Below are 19,405 nucleotides of genomic sequence, written 5' to 3' on the forward strand. Positions count from 1 at the left end.
ACTATATATTATAATATAAAAAGTATTTTTCTTTCCTATATATGCCTCCTAAACATTTTGTGCATCCACGTTCTCGTGAAGCAGAGTATACATTCGCACGCAAAAATAGAGATATTCGAGTAAGAGATTAATCATTAGCACATAGATCTAACAAAAGATAGCCGATAATAGGTCTCTATAAATTTTTGTAGGACAAATGTCTTTTAAATAAAGATAAGCATGAATATCATGAGTAAGATATAGTCAAAATGACAACTGAATATATTCTTAGCTCATATACTAATTTGTAATAGTTAAAGTCAAATATTGCTAATCAGTCAAAATAATTGGCTTTTAGTTCAGCAGTTTAAATGTTCAACTAAGGCTAGTTTGACGTGCCAGATATTACTGATAAGTATGTCACAGTGAAACTTTTGTTATGGGATGGCTAGTCATCTTCTGCTAGTGGTCTTAAAACAATAAAAATTAAAGGAAACATTAAGATTGAATGATTTACTATTCTATATTATATAATAATAGTTTTAAATTAAAATGGAAATTAAGCCTGAGGAAGAACTAGTAACAAGAAGCTTTTTTAAACAAACTTTATACTATTCAGTAGCTAATTAAATATATTATTACAAGTTATAGCTTAATCCTTTCAATTTTAAATAGATAAGTGGCTTAATTTCTGTAGAGTTTGAAAACTAAATTGAGAACTAACAGTCCATCTCGTATTATCTTCCAATAAATCATTTTCTATTCACTGTGGAATTTTTGAAAAGCCTTACATAATATTAAGATATTTTTGATGCTCTAATTAATGTTCAAGGTGATATAAAAGAAGTTGATTTTTCGAAATGTCCTTTTTTAGACTAGAAAAATGAGCTTTATAGGTTTAATAAAGATAAATATGTTGAATTTTGCAAAGAAAAATATAATATTCTAATTTAGGAAAATGCACAATTCTTAGCACCTATATTTTTCTAATAATTTTACGATGACATAGTCCCAAAGCAGTTATTTTCACAAATAGAGAATTCTTATAATAGGCCTAAAGTTTCTCAAAGGACAGCTAAAAAGGTTTAGCCAAAAATTGGAAGTATTGATAGATTTGTTACGAAAAAATGAGATATTATACATGTTATAAGGTAATATATTTTTAAAAATTTTAAATGACCTCCTAATTGAATTAGAGAGCGTTAGATATGCTGCGTTAAACGGAAAGTGAACTACAAAATGTCAAAAATTAGTATAATGAATTACTTCAGGCATTTAACCATAATTTGGACCTTATTAAAGAGCGGGACCAGGAACTCTAACTACAAGATCAGGAAATATCGAAATTGAAGGAGAATTTTAAACACACAAAATCGGTAGAACTATTATAAGACAAGCTTTTACAGTAAGAAAGCATAGCTTAACAGCACCGCGAGGAGTCAAAATCTCTACGAGCTCAACTGCAAAATGCACTTCTTAATACATCAGAAAATATATAATAATAAGAATCTGCAAAATCTTAACTAGATGTGGAGCTCCAAAAATCGAAATAATTTCAATTTCTGCTCTAAAAATCGTAAGAAACAACAAAAAATCTTTCACTGAAACTAGCTGATTTAGAGGCTCAAAATTCTAATTTAATGGCTAATTCCACTTAAACAAAAATCTAAATCGAAGTTCAGGCCCAAAAAATGGACCAAATGCAGTTCAGAATCGATGATTTATAGAGTATTCAAGGCTCTTTAACGAAGCAAAAGCAGGGATTTGAAGAGTAAATTTTCGAACTAAAAAGCGATAATTAGCGCCTAAGTATTGAGTATGTTAAAGCTAAAGAAGAATTAGTTAAAACGACACGCTAAATAACTGCAGACAAGGCCTCGATGGAGCTTATTTATAACCAGCAAAAGGACAAAATAAAAACCCTGAAAAGCGAAAATAAGCATTTATAATCACTAAACTAAAAACTTAGCCAAAATACACACAAAATTAATTGTGAATCGGCGCAAAATGTGCAAATTTTAGCCCAAAAATCGGAAAATTACGAGGTCATTCTGGCGCAAAATGAAGCCCAAATAGCTGCTCTTAACGGTCAAATTCGTGAAAAAGATAACTTAATCCGCAATTTAGATCTTAAATACGTCGAATAAATCAACTCAAAATAGGCAGATTTGAACTACAAATCAACATAATAACAAAGAAACTAAATCGAATCTGACGAGAAAATCCGCAAATTGACTAGTGAATTGCAGCAGGAAAAAGCTAAAAACAGCTAGTTATTTAGTCAAATTAAAGACATTTAAGCGCGTGAAATTGAGGACAAATAGTCTTCGAATTACTCGCTTATCGTTAAGCAAATGCGTTAAGATATGGAAAACGCAGCAGAGAAAATTCGCGATTTAGAAGATTAACTTTTAAGGAGTGGAAAATCAAAATCAAATTCAAATCTTGAAAAATCAAATTTAGAAACTTAAATTTTATCGTTGAAAACCGAAATTAACAGATTAAAGCAAGAAAATTTGGATTTAACACATCAAATTCGAATGGAAACGCAGAAGAATTTAATAAATTATGCGGAAAAAGCGAGTACACAGGAATTGGATTTGGTAGAAAAGCTCAAAAATAAGCTTAAAGAAGCAGTTGATACTTTGCGAAATTTGAGTTAGCAGAACGAGAATTTAGAGAAAGAAGTCGTAATTTACAAGCAAAAATATACTAGCTTAATGGACATATATAATTAGTAATAAAGCGACAAAATGAGGAACACGGTATAGCATAATTCAGGATATAATAATGTGGGTGGCTAGCAAATTGAAAACATGATTGGCGAGTATTCGCCAATTAACACTTTATAACAATTAGCACCAGTTGTAAGCTTGAATAATAAGGTTATGGAATCGGATCATCGCTATACTACTATTGATGATTTTCCATCTCGGATAACATTCGATGATTCTCTTAGAGAAGGTATTTCAGACATATTGAAAAATGCTGGTATTAAGTGATTATTTAAATATAATAGTAATATATTTTCATTTCTTTTTTCACTTCGAAGTATGACCAGCGATATAGATTTTCGTTAACTTGCAATTGAGCAGCTAGCTGCTGAGAAACAGTTCCCTCCTATTAAATAAGATTATAGTTAGTCTATAGTGATTATTGAGAATCTTCCAGTGGTAGCCGCTGAGAAAATAAAGCTTTTACGGAATAAAATCGTGCAGACTATGGTTAAGGAAGTGACTGAAAAGTTCTCTAAGAACTAGATTATTTTACACCCTGAAGGAGGATCGTGTATTCTTTCTTTCAATTTAATTAAGGAGGCAAAGGAATTTTTAAATAAATTTGATAAGTCATGCAGTATTTTTGGTCCTAAATATGAGCTATCAGTGAAGTTGTGGTCTAACATAATTAATGACATTGAACTTAATCCTCCTTAACTTAGAGAACCAAGATAGGTCAACATGGAAAAGGTATTTAACCATCTTATGGAAGATCAAGTTGTGTCAAGATTAGTGCTTGAATTTAATAACGGTAATAGCTAGTACTGTAGATTTAATAATTGTTTAGGTTTAATAAGAGATAATAAATGTCTTATAAATAACTTATTATTTACACCAAAAGGTAATTTTTAAATTAGTTATGGTGGGAACGCTATTGAAGTTTATAATGAAGATGATAAATTTACATTCCCTATCGTTTTAAATGAATTTGAGACTATAAATTATTTTGTTAGTAAATGTGAAAGGTTCTTGTGCGTTATTCTTAGCAAAAAACTTTATGATAAAACATTCTTTAAATATTAAATTTATAGTATTTTTGAAGAGTATTAAATATTCGAATCATTAGTTTTAACAGCTTTTAATACCATTGAAATTAAAAATCATGTTAACTTCTCTTATACTGGTAATCATATGTATGTGTTAAATGGGGCTGATGAGTAAATTATTCTTTACGAAACACAACCTGAAGGTAGTTAAATATATAATTTAACAAAAATTAATCAATTTACTGTTTCTTCTCTTACTTAAATAGAATTTTCTCCAGTTTCTGATTTACTAGGAGTTTTCTGTTTGAAGAAAAATCTACCTTCTTCATTCTTTTTAGTTAATCCTAATAAACCCGAGTTATAATAAAAGGTTTTAACTAGAAATTTAAATATCTCAAATGCATATTTCTTATTTTCATTATCTGGAGATACAGTATCTATTATATCTGATAATACCACTAAAAAAGTAACATAGAATATGATATAATAAATAAAAATTACTACACATTTCCCTGTTGTAACTTTTAAACTTCCTATTAATCAAAAGGCTATGGCGTTAGTTATTTATAATTAAGATGTCATATTTTGTGATAAAGAAAAAGTTTACATGCTAAATGAAAAAGGAGAAGCAGATGTGATATTAGAGCTTCCATGCACACGGTTAGAGTATTGCGAAGTAACAAGAACGCTTTTATGTATACATGAAGGTATTCCCGATAAATTAAACTTTGTAAAGACTCGAATTGTTTTTATTGATATAGAAACACGTATGACTTTGTTGTCATTTGAACAGCCTTTAGTAAACTTTTCGTTTGATCCTTATAGAAGATATGTATTCTTAGTTTAGAAAAATAAACTGACTGTTTATTCTACTGCAGGGAACTAAATTTTTGATTAAGCACTTCCTGAAATAAAATCATTGATATTTAGACCAGAAGATCCTAAAGAAACTTCTCCTAGTAAAGAGCTGCGTGATAAAGCAGTAGAAGAATTTGACCTATATTTTAATAATTATGTAATAATGGAAAAAAATGCGATTATAAAAAGGTCTAACGAGAATGCTGAATTGAGACTTAAAACTAAAGAGGCATGGGCCAAGACGTTTTATTCAGAGAAAGAGCTTAAAGCTTAGTCACTAGCAAGAGAAATTCGTCTTACATAGATTAGAAAGGTATACCCAGAATATCTTTAAGATGATTTGTAAGTATTTTAAATCGAATTTAAACTTAAAATTTCTGAAGAAAAGATCACTATTGCTAGAAACGAATTTGAGTCTATTTTGTTAAGTTAGGAGTGAAATTCTTTCAACTCACTATTTTAATTGCTTACTTTATTTAAGAAGTCTTACAAATTGCTCAGAAGTATCAGCCAAATTATTTATACCGATTTCATTTTTTAGAATGTTATCTATTTAAACCTAGATTAACTTAAAATCAAAATTATTACAACTAATTATATTTAATTTTATAATAGATTACATATCCTTAAAATAATCTTCATTTTGCTTTACTTATTAATTCTAAAGTATTGCAAACATATCATTTTGTGTAAAATTAACGGTATTATTATAGGTCTTTAAATCATTGATAAGTAGGTCAAGTCTGTTGTTTATTATTAGTTCAGATGGTAAAAATTAATATTGGTCGGATTATTATTATTTCAAAATTTTATTCATTTCTATTACGTCTAAATCATGTAAGTTTAGTTATGGGATTTAAGAGATTTTTTCTAAAATTACTTATTATTATTTAAGTGCGAAATCTAATGTTTATTATTTTTACCTCTCTAAATTACACAATTATTTGATTTGTTTTTCGTAATTTTCAATTAAATTCCTATTTTTAAATTTTAAAGCATGGCTATTTTCAAGAAATTATTTAGCAAAAACCGTAGTATAAGAATATGTCTAAACAGGCGAATGTAATTAATTGGATAGAGTTGTATATTGTTGTATAGTATTTTCATAATATTCGAATGTTCCTGCTAAATTCTCAAATTATTCAAGTTTGTATTTAGATAATCCAACATTCTTATTTTATGTCAATTTTATTTTTTCTAACTATAATATTTCAATTTCTACTAATTCCAACTTTTTTTATACCTCTAAAAACTCAATGTTTAGAGCTTAAATGCCATCCATTTTACATTATATGGATTATATATTAATTAATTTAATAAAGTGTACGAAATAGTAATAATTAATTTTTTAGATTTATACGTATTAATATATATTATTTTATAGACGTTCTATTTCGTCAAAATGAGTTAATACAGTAATTAAAACCATTACACCAATTCTTTTTCAGATTCAGGTTTACCTTTAGAAAATATGTCAATTTTATCTAATTAGACTAATCATGTTGTTCCATTTAATTAGCAAAATTCATCTACAATTTTTTTTGATTAACAAGGTGCAGTGGATCATGATTTAGTTCAGGAAGATAAAGGATAGTCTCTTAAATTTGTGTAATTCATAAATATGCTCCATAGATAACATGGTCGTGAAACTAGACGATTACCTAGGGTTGGTAGAAAGGAATTAGACCTTTATTAGTTATATATGACAGTGTAAAAAAGAGGTGGCTATAATGCTATATTATAATGGAAAGAACTTGGTGTAGATTTAGGATTACCAAACACTGTTACAAATGCAGGTTATATACTGCGAACAAAATACGAGTAATTTATTCTACCTTTTGAAAGATCAATAATGTTAAAGTATCCACCAATCCGAACCCCACATAGTAATGATTTGATAGGAGATGATGAAAATTGGATTAGACCTTATGAAAAAAATAATCCTAAATCTTAATATTATGACAGTTAGACTGTACATATGCCTAAATAAATGGTTCCATAGCAACCTTTTTAGTCGAAATTATAAAAATTATTTATTAAAGATTTTCCCTTTACAGATGAGACTTTTGAACGAATTATAACATCAAATAGGAATATAACAGATTTAGAGATAGGCTCTTTGGAAAAGCTTACTAAGATGCCCAGGGTAACTGTATTTCCATAACATCTTACTCGTCTAGTACTTTATAATGTACCACCAATTTTAGCCGATTAATTCTTAGTTGGTGTATCTAATTTATAGTTAACAGAGTTTAATATCACAGTTAGTTCTTTGGCATAATAATAATAATAATAGCCATCATAAAATTAATAAAAGATAGAGAACCGAGTAGAGAAATATCGCTAAGATGCATAAAGCATACAAAGCACTTTTCCATCTAGTCTTGATTGATAAATCATAAATAAACATTTATATATAATTATATTATATATTTATTTCTATCAAAATGTCTAATCTCCCCATATCGAAAGTGAAGAAAATATCTAAACTAACGAATCCCAATCATTAAATAACAGTATAGGCAGCATAAAGTATAACATTTTGTACAGAATATATCACAAAGTTTTTAATGGAGTAATCATAAAAAGTAGTCATTTCTAACTAGAAAAAGACCATAATGTATGATGATGTCAGAAAAGTAGTAGAAGAGACAGTTGGTTTATAATTTTTAGATGATACAGTACCAATTAGATGGGTTACCAAGTGACCTAACTCATGATTACGATTATTATATCATATATTATCAACATTTATAAATGGATGATTTTTATTCTGTCAGAGATGTTCCAACTGAGCCTCTATAAACGAACTCAAAACTTATTACAACATCACCTTTTTTCAACTAAGAAGATTACATACTATTTATTGTTGCTGGAAAAATGTTGAAAGCTTTTAACCTTATTGAGAAAATTTCTGAACTTGAACTCCCAGAATAGGCTTTATAAATCATGCCATACTTATTTAATAGATGTAACGCTCTTCTTATAGCATATTCTACTTTTGTAGCAGTTTATATTCCGAGTGGATAAAATATCATGGAGGCTTCTCGCTATAACTGTCAACTACCTAAAGTGAACACAAAGGAGCAAGAAATTTTCAATTAGTTCAAGAATTGTGAAGCTACAGCATAAGATACTGCGCAAATGCTTGAAGTTATATCACAGGAGCAAAAACTGTCATCTTTGGCACAACGATTTTTAAGCCTTCCAAACCCACCAGAAGACTAACCATAACATCCCTAGGATGGTGAAACAAATCTTGGAATCAATCGCGCTCGTCTTTTAGATGGTGTGCAGCAGTTTAAGGACAAAATCACCGCTCTTGCAGTGATTGATTGCTCCGATAATACACTCAACACACTTACAGGTAGGTGTATAGTCATAGGTACTGAAAATAGCGTTTTTTAGATCCTTAAATCCGACCTATCCGAGCCACAAGTTACTCTCATTCTCGATGAATACCAATCGCCTATTTCGATCTAAATGGAAGGAGTTATCGGCGAATCGAAGTCCAAAAACGATGAAATCAGCATAAATACAAATGTTTAAACTATAAACACCACGTCAAACCAATCATGGCGCGCAACAATTTTGACCTAGTAAGGCAGCATTCTCTCTATAAGGAATAACCAAATTTCGGCCAACAAAATAGAAACGGACTCAATTCCCCGTGCCACTTTCCGTATAGGAAAGTCTATTTTTATGGTCACAAACTCGCCATTCCCGGCGCAGCTTCAGAGGGTCTCCGTACGTGGTCGAATCGACATGCAGTATGCACTTCCATCACCGTTTATATCACAAATTCCTGTCAATATTGAGCTCGGGAAGCCGTTCATAGGATTTATGCTTATTTTGGCACAGAACAAAGTCGTTTTCTGCGCCGAAAATGGCCCTACGAAGTTTTTGCAAATCGATTCAAAATCGCAGCTAAATTCATGCTTTATTGGCCGTTTTGGTATTAACGACACCGTTTTCGTTCACCATTTCGAGTCTGGGAGGGTCCAGTACAAACTTTTGAAGAAATCGGCTAATTTGACTGTCGAAAGCTAGTAGAAATAGCAGATGAAAGCACCAGTTTTGGACGTTGAGAGCATTGACCGGAACGACAGTCGATTTTAACCCCTTCCTATAGCCGAGCAAGTTAGCATTTTTAGATAGTTTCTGCCTTCTAGAGCCGCGGCTCGTAATGCGGTTCTGGGTGAGATTTTGTCAAAAACATCGAGTGGTGTTCAGTAGAAAATCCTGCAAATGGACTTTATCGTACAATGTTCAATTGAGGGGCAAGGGCCGATGTTTTCAGTCGTAGTAGAAATCAAAAATGTGTCAAAGAACATTATTGCACCTTCAATCTGCAGTATTGTTAGTTAAGTTTTAGTAGCTGATAAGGCAGCTATCATGATTCCAACGCTGTGTGTGAATGGTAAATCAACTTCTGTGTTTCTTTTGAAGATGACTGGTGGACCACAGGGGGCTGAAATAGAGGGACATGAGATATAGGTTGAGGTTGGTGATGATGGTTAAAGAGCATTGTGGACAGGTGTTATTTCTGTTCCTGGGTTTATTTATTGACCAAATTTGATTTCACTATAATATTAGTTTTCAAGTTTATTATGCTTTTTCTTAAAAGTGTAGCAGATATCAACAAGAAAAAGTAATATATAAGGGCTAAAGTACAAATATCACTAATCAATCAATCTGTATCTGCATAACACGGCCATCCATCTTTCCCAATAGTACCACATTGTCTTTCCATATAACTTTGCTGGAACTGAGGTTCATGTAACGAATTGCGCAAATCTCTAACTTATCTATACTAATAAGTCTGAACTGTTATCCTGCAGAATAAAAGATGTACTTACCTTAAGGCTGGATTGAGATACATTTAATGGGGTCTGTAAGATTTTTATAAGAACGAGTTGGCTAAATAGATTTTGTGTCGAAGTTCAAGTTATTTATTTAATACAAGTCAACCATTCCGGATTTAGTACCAATAACAAGGATATCCCCCATAGTTTCAATATATGTTACAATAGAAGTGGTAGTAAATGAGAATTTTTACTGGGTTTTAAGGTTAATAAGATGTATATCCATGTTATTTGCTGATATAACATAAGATGATGAAGAGGCTGAGTGAGAGGGAGAAAATCTTAACTTATAATCAGTTATCGATCTTAATTAATGAATGTCAATTATTGAGACATTGTTACCATTTATTATGATTGCGTTTTCTTCTACTTTTTTGGCATATGTAACTCGACCAAACGTATTCTTTAGGGTCTTCTAGATCCCTGAGATTATGTTTATTTATATTATTATAGTAGAAAAGAAGAAGTAAATATTTTCGTTAAAAAGGAACTAAGATGCTGGTGGTTTCGGTACAATAAATTAACGAATAAACTTTGAATTATTAAAAACTCTAACAGTTAAATCAGATGTATAGATACAAACTACATTATTAATGGAATAAATACTTTAAACACTTCCAATCCCATACATTTCTTTATTATAATCTTCAATTACAGATATTTGTGGAATAAGAGGATTTTTTGATGTCTTAATAATCGCTTGCTACTCTAGAGGTGTATCTGAAGCCCATGATGGTTCTTCGTCGGACATTGAAGCGGAAAAAGAAATGATTACAATATAAATCAATATAATATTTTGGATAGTGGGTCATTCAATTTCCTTATAAAAAGTATGCTCAAATTATGATCCTTTCTTTTAATAAGTCATATAATTTGTTGAATAAAAGTCTATAATAAAATCTTAGAGGAATCTCTTGGCTGGAATGAATTTGTCTCTGAATATAAATCCATCAGTGCTTATATAAACATACTCAAGAACTGGAGATCTACTAGAACTTAATTTCATAAGATTAAGTCTATTTTATCTGCAGTCTGAGAGATACACTGCCCAATCTGACTTTTTGATACCTATTACATCCTACTTTTAAGTATACTTAATAAATTTAGAAGATTATCTAATATTTTCGTACTACTTATAGATTGCTTAAACAAAATTAGATGCAATATCATCTAAACTTGTAAATGTAAGTCTCTTTTGTTCAATATTTGGAAAATTTTCAAATACATTAATGTATAATCTTTAACTAAGCATCTCCTATCGGATTTATCCATTTTCTTGAGGTTTATAATTTGGATCCTCATATATTGTATACATTGAAAATTTATAGTCAAATTAATCTTTTGCAGGTGTTTGAATGCAGACTTAAATCTTATCATAGCTACCTAGAATAGGAATAAATACACATTTTCTATCTAAATATTTCTCAAAATAAACACCAGCTTCCTTTAATTTTAATTGCTTGAAACTTGAATGTTGTATATCTCTTTTAAATTAAATAGCCTAAAAACTTGCTTGCATAAAGTTTTTGTATTAATTAACATAACTAGGCATTTGGATAAATTTCATATGTTTGCAAAATACTTCACTTGAAAGGTTAGATCCCTTCAAAGTAAAATAGAAGTTATAAAATAATTTAATAATCATTTAAATTTCTTCATAGTTCTAAGGTTAATCTACGTCAATGATATTAATTTATGAATTGAAGGTTGCTGCTTAATCAATAAAATTCTTCTTGAAAGCTGTTGTTGCGATATTATTCTTAGAGAATATATCTGCCTAATTATATTGATGTTCATTGTCTATAAAGAATTTCTGAGCTTATGACAGAATTGCTGAGACACATTCTAGGTTTGACCTGATATTAATAAACTATTAGGAATTCTAGACAAAATAATGAATACCAATAGAATTTAATGATGCTGATTTAAAATAAGTATCAACAAAAAGATCAGTTTCTTAGTTAACTAAAAGCTAATAAAAGTCAGATAGCTAATATGATAATAAAAGTTTTGTTGTAAATATTTTATATAAATCTTTCTGAAGCAAAGGTTTTGATTAAAATTATAATAGATCGTGCTTTTTAAGATATTATGGGTTGAGATTCTACTGTTAAAAAGTAGAAAACCTATTAAATTATTTTGGATTAAACTAAGAAGCACCCAAGGAAGTTGGTAATAAGTTAAGAGTATTATCTGATATTATTGCTTTGTTGGGCTTAATTGAAGCTTCAGTAGATATTATTTATTCTAATAAAGACGCCCTCCAGATATTTTCATGAATATTTGATATAAAGTTTGAAACTTTTAATTTAATATCACCACCATTATCATCTTTTATCATAAAATATGTAATAAGGAAAACTTACGCTTGTCCAAAATCTACACCGTCTAAATAACAAGTAAAAGAACCATAAAGATCAACATCTTCCTCATTTCCACCATTAGGAATTGAACCTTTAAGCCCTGGAATAGATAAACACTCAATATCAATAGATGTAGGTCCTTACTAATTTCTATACATATCTCTTTTCATCATTGGTACTTCCACTTTAAATTCTTAAAACCTTGTAAATTGTTTTGGATTGAGCATCTTAGATTGAATTAAAAATATTAATTTATCATCTGTTTTAAATGTATCTTAAATATCAAAACTAATATAATTAATAATCATATTGCCATTATGCTTGGAATAATCATCAATATATCTTGATGTCTTAAAAATACAATCTGGATTTACTCTTGATGATTTTGAGAGAATATCTACTTACTTAAATACTCCATAAATAGTAGTATCAAATTCTGACAAATTTTCTATAATTATTTAAATTTCTTTTCTGAACGTATCCTTCTTAAATACTTCTGCGACAATACCAGATTAGATAGCTGATTCTATCTATTATTTAAGGTGAGGATCATGAATATTGAATATACTGGTATTAATATACTTTGAATATTCCTAAATAAAATCATACAGGTTGTACATTTCCTCATCATCATCAAGATTTGTGAATTCTTATTTAAAATGTAAATCTTATTAATGTACAATATCACCCGTAGATTTATTGAATAAACCTTTAAGTATTGCTGATAACTGATCATAAGAAAAGTTAATTTTTTATTTAAGTTAGAATAATAGTTTAATCTATTCTTTAGAACTCAAAAATACACCACACGTATTCAACTCTTAATTATAAAGATAAAACAAATCAGTTAAATCTTTAACTATTATAGAGTTCGACCCAAAAATTAAATATAATATATCGTATTTTGCAAATAAGATGCGCTAAGTAAGCTATAGTATTTCGTCTTAAAATAAACTAAACTTGTTATAAAAGATTATTAAATTATTTAACTCTTATAATTCAGTGTATTTAGATTCTAACTATTCAAATAAATCTGATTTACAGTATTTCTGTGCGAATAGAATAGCAAAGTAAATAGTTGCAGTTTCTTTTTCTGAAATTTAAACTCTATCATACAATGATAAGGCATCCAAAATATTATCCTGTATGAATAAACAGCAATAATTTTTATATTTTTTGCCGATCGTAGTTTCTTCATCCACATCTAAAATACCAAACAATTAATTATCTGTTCCATATTTATTTAATACAGAGCCTATGATAATTTTCCTTGATTCTGGTCCTCCAGATTTTTAAATCTTCGAGTTAGAAATATTTTTACTGTATTCATAGATATCAATCGAAAATCTTCCTTTAAGAAATTCATTTAATGTATACAAAATTTGTACTGCAGCTGGCTCTGGAAATTCTTCATGATATCCAACATTGATAGGAGAAGAATATGGGGATCCTGGGATTGATAAAAATACATCTGGCTAAACAGTTATTGATTTCAATAGGTGTTCATAATTTTCCATTGCTTTAGCAATTAGACAATAGTCCTCTTCCTTAAATAGGTCAACAACTAATTCCCCAACAGTACGTTTTTAAAGCTGAGATTAAGCAGAATTAAAGATTTCCTATGATAAAATTTGCATTTTCATATAATTATCAAAAGTTGTATGTTTTTCATAGCCAAATTTTTCTTTTAGTTAGTATTAATTGAAAATAGAATATTATTTTATTTTTTAGGAGAAATCAATCGACTAATCGCAGATTTACTTATAGGTTAGATTAGATAGACCTTTTTCTTATATTTCTTATTAATCAAGTAATTAAATCAAATGTTCAGAAGCTAACAATTCTACTAGAATTGATTAAAGTTCTAATTTATTTTATATAAATGATCCATACTTTAATTTATTACGCTTTTACTCCACATAATCACCAAAAATATTTTTGTTTGTCTGAGACTCAATCTTTGATAAGATATTATTCATTTCTTGTTCTAAAAGTAGAGATGAATCATGTATCGATTTTTCTAAAAATTAATCACCATACTATTGCACTGGGAATTACTCATTAATACAAAGTTATATCTCCTATTTCTTATTGAATAGATATAATAATCTTTAAATATCCTAAATTTTTAAGAGTTTATCATTTATACATTCAGCAGTCGACATTCTTTAATAAATCTATTGAACTTTTCTAGCCGTTAAACCTGGAATAAGTGTAAAAGCATAAATATAATGTGGACTTGCTAAAGGTAAATTAAAATCGTAACTTTTTTTAGAAACAGATAATTGTTATATGAACTAAACCAATGCGCGCATTTTATACTTAACAGACGAATAAAATTTTTCCTGGTTAGCTAAAATTGGTAAGTAGACTTCTTAATTATCTAATCCTTTGAACGGCATGAACTATGGTAAAAATCCAGCGAGGTTCATATTACACAAATTTTCAGGCTAGGCTTCACCTTAAGTTAGCAAGCAAAATATTGCTAGTGGGTCTAATAAATATCTACCTGCTTGTATTGCAAGTTAAATGGCAGAGTTATGTTTATTTGTAGTATCTTTGATTTCTGCAGTTTTAAGACCGGTAAATTACAGTTAAGAATATAATACTTCATCTGTACTTCTCGTTTTTTAAATTGGAGGTTCTGTTGAAGAATCATAATTCAATAACTATAATTTAAATTTATTTACCATTTATAATCTTTTATCAGACCATAACTAGTTAAACTGACCAAATTCTTGTTAAATTTCTACACTATCATTGGATATAATAATATTTTTAAGAATATTTTAAATATAATCTTTTGAAGATTTAACATATGATTCAGCATGCTCTTTGTATGACGAATATAAATCAGTATCTTCAAAAGTTAAATCAAAGTCTACTAAATTTCTAACTTAAAATGGAATATCTGATGCTATATCAACTAAAATAATTTTTTGTAGAAATTATGACAATTTTATACGTTTATATATGAAGTCATTCAAAAATAATAGATTTTAACCAACAATAAGCTCTTTACCTTTTTTAGGACATGATACATAATTTAAAAATAGATCTTATTAATCAGCAGAAACTAAACCTTCGTCATTATAATATTCTGGAATTGGTAAGTTCATGTATTTTAATGTATTTTCAAGATTTTTCTTTAACCTCCCAGTATTAAAATCTTTTTAATATACACCTACTGCACAAATTGCATTTTTAGCCAAGAAGTCCATAAGTGATGCTTCATCAATAATTCTTTATAACTATTTAGTGTTTAGTTCTATAAAAAATGAAGTTACCAAATCGTTAAGTTTCTTTCTATCTACTTAACAATCACCACAATCTTATCTATCAACACCAGAGGCTTCTAAAAGCCTAGAAAATGACTCAGTTAGGTATCCATTATCAGCTTTATAAGTTTATGGGTTAGGTAAACCATTTTCATAGCTTTTTAGAATCAATGAATCAATATATCGTCCATGGGAATCGATAACAACAAATGTAGTCATATTCTATTAATTTATCCCATCTACTGCTTCAGTGATTACACTTTATGGCAGAGCTACACAAATACGGAACCCTTTTTATGCTGCTACAAACTCTCTAATTGCATTGGTTGGTACACTCGTTTCAGGCAAGAATGGTGATGTTAACGTAAGGGATGATGGATCTGTATCCGCTGATTTTTAAAGTTTAAGAGGGTTAAAGCCAGGCTGCTATATTCTAGAATATAAATAATAGAATGCTTATGGATAAGTTGCTACAATCGCATGTTCACATAAAATAGTTGAAAAATATTTAATTGTTTAGTCTTTTATTTGTTAATTAATTGTTTCGATAAACGTATTACTAAAAACAGAAAATATTTCATTATTAGGAATAAACTAGTTGACAGTCAGAAAGTTCTAATAACTTATGGTAATTTATTTTGTAGACATAGCAGATTATTATTTTAAAATTTCATTGACAAATAAGAACTACTACTTATTAATACCCCTAGCAAATTATTTATGAAAGAGAATAATTGGCTTCTTTGATATAAAAGGAATTACAGAAAATGGATCATGAGGGGAATATGTCTTCTTAACTCTTTAATTCGAATAAAGAAATGATGATTCTGTGTCAATTGGTTATGTTTCATTGTTAATTTAATCAAATAAAACTTTAACATCGGTAATATCTTCTACACTTTCTATTCTATCATCTGTGACAGTTAATATAGTTTATTCTAAACTATAATTAACAGATACGATTGAAAATATAGGATGATATAGTATGATTTTTGACAACTGTTATTATAGCTCTTAATTATTGTTATTATGATCAAAGCGTTATGTAAGATTATTATTACGTAAAGTATTACAAATAAAACCTTCTTCCTTAAATTTACGGAAAGACTCTTTCAAACTCAAATCTTCATCTAAACTGTCAACAAGATCAGGGCTCTAGCTAATAAAATGATACATTATATCAACACCCTACTTAAAACTTTCAACAAACAAATAGATCTCTTTTAGTTTGATATAATCTTTTAATTTAACTAAAAAAGCTTCATACGCTTAACTATCAGTAATAAACTATATATTACCACTCTCCAAATCCTTAAAACTCACAACATTCTCAATATTTTCACATAAAACAACCAAAAATAATCTCTCAATATTATACTATAACGCTTTTAGCAAGTTTACAATTTATGATTTGAAAATATCATAATTGTTAATAACATCTAAATCGTCTAAAATCAATTTATCAAGAGAACTATCCAAATAATTCAGCAAAAAGTCATAATTCAGAGTCTCCTTTGAAAAAGCGTAATTATCTAAAATTTGAACAAAACTATTTTCAATATCGAGTGAGACTTCTGTAATTTCATAGTTTCTTAAAATTTCTAATATTTTACGCCCAATTACTTATAAATCTATCTCTACTTTCTTAATAATAACTTCATCATTTTTGGCTTACACCTCAAGTATTTTAACACGCTTATCAACTTACTAACCAATCAAAAAAGGTAAAATATCGATGAAATTTATTTCAGTAATTTCTCCTTTCTAATTTTCGTTAAAGATCGATAAGTTATCTTAATCTGCACTAGTGAAGTAATTTTTAAATTCTAAATAAGAAAACTCTGCAGCTTCCCGTCCTTATAATTAACCGGAAACCTAAAGTGCAATTTTTTTCTTTAGTTGGTTACAAAGTATATATAAATTACAGCTTTGTCCTAAGTGTGTCTTCAAGTTTTTATATTTTTAAGTAAGGTTATCCGCTTCGTCTGAGGTTATATTGTATTTAGAGAATGCTAATTAAATTTCCTGATCAAATTCCAGACTACTGGCGTAGAATTTGTAAGTTGAAATAAATATTTTTATCTTTTCAACGTGAATGTTCTCTATAAGAATTTTTCCAACAAAGATAAGAACATTAAAATATGGTTCTTAATAAATATTCAGCATAATTTATCCTAATAAAGTTACAAATTGATCTTAGAGCAAACGATGCTTAAGTTGAGCTTCAGTTTATTCATATTAACCTATTACTTACTAAATATTTTAATGTAGATTAGTTGCTTCATTTCTAAGATCATCAGAATCACAAAGAATAAGGTTATTTAAACCATCTCTAAGCCTTTAACCAGCCTTAATGATTGATCGGATATAACTACCAATATCATCAATTAGGTTATTAGTAATCGTGATTTACTAAAAATTAAGCTATTTTTAACACCAATATTGATCTGAACTTATTAGTTACTAGTTCAAAAAGATATTAACAATATCGTTCTTCAATTTTTATTCTTAAATATCAGTCAGGTTTGCGGAGATACCTCTAGAACTAAAGAATGAGCTTTTCGTATCTACAAATGACTTAACTGATATTTCATGTTAAAAATCAATACCTTTATCAACTTTCTTGACTAGCTTCTTTTACATAAGCATTTCCTCCACAATATTTAAATATTATGCAGAATTAAATATCTTATCTAAAGTTTAAGTTCTAAATGCTTACTCAATTGGATCTTAATAATTTCCATCATTTTCATAATTATCTTCATTTTCAGAATGGATTCCAGAAGAATCGGACATTAAAAGGAATGGTAAAACAAATATTATTTTATATTTATAACCATATAATAGATATCATTCAAGCCTTTTTTTCAATGTTTTACTTATATTTTTGCTAATGATAACAGCAAAGTGCTTGTTGCCCTTAACCTACTAGTTCGATGTACTTATGAACTAAATTGGTAAATTTGCATCAAATAGAATTTTTTGAGCTTATTTTTTGGTCTTACTACCAGCTGCCCTTTTCTTGCTCATTCCTCATACCATATAGTATTAAATATAATACAAATTCCAGAATGGACTATCATCCAATTCCACTTTTAGAGCGCTACCACAGGCTACATAATCTTTTAGATCAGCTCTTAATAAAATATGTACCAGAAAATGAGCGACTTCCGTATCAAATTCTTAAAACTCCTAACGATTCTCAACATGGCTTGCTTCAAAGCAACTTCGAACCAGGATATCAGGAGTGTACTATTGCTAGCGATTTCAAACTAGCAGTGTATAGACAGAAAGTCAAGAAGCTGCAAAAAGCGCTTCAGGAGGCGTGCGGTGGAGCCATGACAGCGTCGCATGCACGCCTGATGGGTTCGTCGATTGGTGGGGACTCAGAATATTATAATATAGACACAATAGAAAAATATAATGAGATAACAGAAGTTTAAGGTGAAATCCAGGGTGCTTTGCACCTGAAATCCAGCAAGTAGGTCGTCTGCCCATAGCCAGAAATTCAGCAGCCCTCCAAGTGCGTCCAGAAATCAATCTCTATCATTTCGCCGACGCGGCCGCATTTTGATGCAGAGTAGGTGAGCACTCAACTGCAGTCCCCTTCGTCTCCTGCTGTAAATTCCTCACGCTCCCACATAATCTATCCATTCGACCCGAGCCGCAGCGGCGTTCTCGCTGAAAACCATTTACTGAGGTCGCAGGTTCTTCAGCTGCAGCAGTCGCTAGACGACCAATTTGATAGATTCGATCTTGTACTGAGCACCAAAAAGTGACGTCTGGACCTCACTTCACCATCGCAAAAATTCGTCGGCAGTTGATGATTATGAACTCCACGTGCTACCCGGACGTGAATTTCGAGTTGAAGTCCAGCGCAATCTTCTGGAACTCCTCCATCAACTGTTCAAATTCGTGTACTGGCTCCTCCACGAATACAGTCGACTGTTGGTTCATGAATGAGAGGTTCGTGGTAATTTCAGAGGTAGAAGACGACTCGTAGATGTTCTCCATGTCTGCATTTTTGATGGCGTTAACATGGGTATCTATGAGTGTGTCTATATAATTCTGTTTGATCACGAGCGTGGGCCGCATGAATTTCGTATTCAGCGAAGGAATTTTTTTTGGTGCATAGTTCGTATTCGCCCGAGCTGCTGAAAGCAGTATCTAAGGCTTATAGGCAGGGGAGCCTACTCGTGCGTACTAGAATTAAGCATTTTTAGTGATTATTGTAGTTTCAAATTTTCGTTTTCTCATTATTTACTAGAAGGCAAAAAATCATAATAACATATAATAGAT

General features: G+C 29.6%; 13 protein-coding genes across 13 annotated transcripts; 8 read left to right on the top strand and 5 right to left on the bottom strand. All coding sequences in view use genetic code 6, as the record gives it.

The window, feature by feature from the left end:
* Nucleotides 1-41: 41 nt before the first annotated feature.
* On the top strand, nucleotides 42-491 carry SS50377_23674 (Translation machinery-associated protein 16; the record flags this gene model as incomplete). The annotated part of the gene is made up of 1 exon (XM_067907538.1): nucleotides 42-491. The coding sequence occupies one exon, from the start codon at nucleotides 42-44 to the stop codon at nucleotides 489-491; it is 450 nt and encodes a 149-aa protein (XP_067764512.1).
* Nucleotides 492-531: 40 nt separating this feature from the next.
* On the top strand, nucleotides 532-1,110 carry SS50377_23675 (uncharacterized protein; the record flags this gene model as incomplete). The annotated part of the gene is made up of 1 exon (XM_067907539.1): nucleotides 532-1,110. One exon carries the CDS (start codon nucleotides 532-534, stop codon nucleotides 1,108-1,110), a length of 579 nt encoding a protein of 192 aa, XP_067764513.1.
* A 44-nt stretch (nucleotides 1,111-1,154) lies between these two features.
* On the top strand, nucleotides 1,155-2,981 carry SS50377_23676 (uncharacterized protein; the record flags this gene model as incomplete). The annotated part of the gene is made up of 1 exon (XM_067907540.1): nucleotides 1,155-2,981. One exon carries the CDS (start codon nucleotides 1,155-1,157, stop codon nucleotides 2,979-2,981), a length of 1,827 nt encoding a protein of 608 aa, XP_067764514.1.
* Nucleotides 2,982-3,032: 51 nt separating this feature from the next.
* SS50377_23677 (RNA recognition motif-containing protein) lies at nucleotides 3,033-5,039 on the top strand (the record flags this gene model as incomplete). The annotated part of the gene is made up of 1 exon (XM_067907541.1): nucleotides 3,033-5,039. One exon carries the CDS (start codon nucleotides 3,033-3,035, stop codon nucleotides 5,037-5,039), a length of 2,007 nt encoding a protein of 668 aa, XP_067764515.1.
* Nucleotides 5,040-5,051: 12 nt separating this feature from the next.
* SS50377_23678 (uncharacterized protein) lies at nucleotides 5,052-5,882 on the bottom strand (the record flags this gene model as incomplete). Its single annotated transcript, XM_067907542.1, has 1 exon — nucleotides 5,052-5,882. One exon carries the CDS (start codon nucleotides 5,880-5,882, stop codon nucleotides 5,052-5,054), a length of 831 nt encoding a protein of 276 aa, XP_067764516.1.
* A 120-nt stretch (nucleotides 5,883-6,002) lies between these two features.
* Nucleotides 6,003-6,992, top strand: SS50377_23679 (ARID1 AT-rich interaction domain protein; the record flags this gene model as incomplete). Its single annotated transcript, XM_067907543.1, has 1 exon — nucleotides 6,003-6,992. The coding sequence occupies one exon, from the start codon at nucleotides 6,003-6,005 to the stop codon at nucleotides 6,990-6,992; it is 990 nt and encodes a 329-aa protein (XP_067764517.1).
* Nucleotides 6,993-7,047: 55 nt separating this feature from the next.
* SS50377_23680 (Histone-like transcription factor (CBF/NF-Y)) lies at nucleotides 7,048-7,308 on the top strand (the record flags this gene model as incomplete). Its single annotated transcript, XM_067907544.1, has 1 exon — nucleotides 7,048-7,308. One exon carries the CDS (start codon nucleotides 7,048-7,050, stop codon nucleotides 7,306-7,308), a length of 261 nt encoding a protein of 86 aa, XP_067764518.1.
* Nucleotides 7,309-7,357: 49 nt separating this feature from the next.
* SS50377_23681 (uncharacterized protein) lies at nucleotides 7,358-9,169 on the top strand (the record flags this gene model as incomplete). Its single annotated transcript, XM_067907545.1, has 1 exon — nucleotides 7,358-9,169. The coding sequence occupies one exon, from the start codon at nucleotides 7,358-7,360 to the stop codon at nucleotides 9,167-9,169; it is 1,812 nt and encodes a 603-aa protein (XP_067764519.1).
* Nucleotides 9,170-9,286: 117 nt separating this feature from the next.
* SS50377_23682 (uncharacterized protein) lies at nucleotides 9,287-10,216 on the bottom strand (the record flags this gene model as incomplete). The annotated part of the gene is made up of 1 exon (XM_067907546.1): nucleotides 9,287-10,216. One exon carries the CDS (start codon nucleotides 10,214-10,216, stop codon nucleotides 9,287-9,289), a length of 930 nt encoding a protein of 309 aa, XP_067764520.1.
* A 57-nt stretch (nucleotides 10,217-10,273) lies between these two features.
* SS50377_23683 (uncharacterized protein) lies at nucleotides 10,274-17,755 on the bottom strand (the record flags this gene model as incomplete). The annotated part of the gene is made up of 1 exon (XM_067907547.1): nucleotides 10,274-17,755. One exon carries the CDS (start codon nucleotides 17,753-17,755, stop codon nucleotides 10,274-10,276), a length of 7,482 nt encoding a protein of 2,493 aa, XP_067764521.1.
* A 201-nt stretch (nucleotides 17,756-17,956) lies between these two features.
* On the bottom strand, nucleotides 17,957-18,136 carry SS50377_23684 (uncharacterized protein; the record flags this gene model as incomplete). The annotated part of the gene is made up of 1 exon (XM_067907548.1): nucleotides 17,957-18,136. One exon carries the CDS (start codon nucleotides 18,134-18,136, stop codon nucleotides 17,957-17,959), a length of 180 nt encoding a protein of 59 aa, XP_067764522.1.
* A 41-nt stretch (nucleotides 18,137-18,177) lies between these two features.
* On the top strand, nucleotides 18,178-18,885 carry SS50377_23685 (uncharacterized protein; the record flags this gene model as incomplete). The annotated part of the gene is made up of 1 exon (XM_067907549.1): nucleotides 18,178-18,885. One exon carries the CDS (start codon nucleotides 18,178-18,180, stop codon nucleotides 18,883-18,885), a length of 708 nt encoding a protein of 235 aa, XP_067764523.1.
* Nucleotides 18,886-18,895: 10 nt separating this feature from the next.
* SS50377_23686 (uncharacterized protein) lies at nucleotides 18,896-19,363 on the bottom strand (the record flags this gene model as incomplete). The annotated part of the gene is made up of 1 exon (XM_067907550.1): nucleotides 18,896-19,363. The coding sequence occupies one exon, from the start codon at nucleotides 19,361-19,363 to the stop codon at nucleotides 18,896-18,898; it is 468 nt and encodes a 155-aa protein (XP_067764524.1).
* Nucleotides 19,364-19,405: the final 42 nt, after the last annotated feature.

Source organism: Spironucleus salmonicida, chromosome 4, assembly GCF_000497125.1.
Source record: "Spironucleus salmonicida strain ATCC 50377 chromosome 4, whole genome shotgun sequence".
NCBI classification, from domain to species: domain Eukaryota; phylum Fornicata; order Diplomonadida; family Hexamitidae; genus Spironucleus; species Spironucleus salmonicida.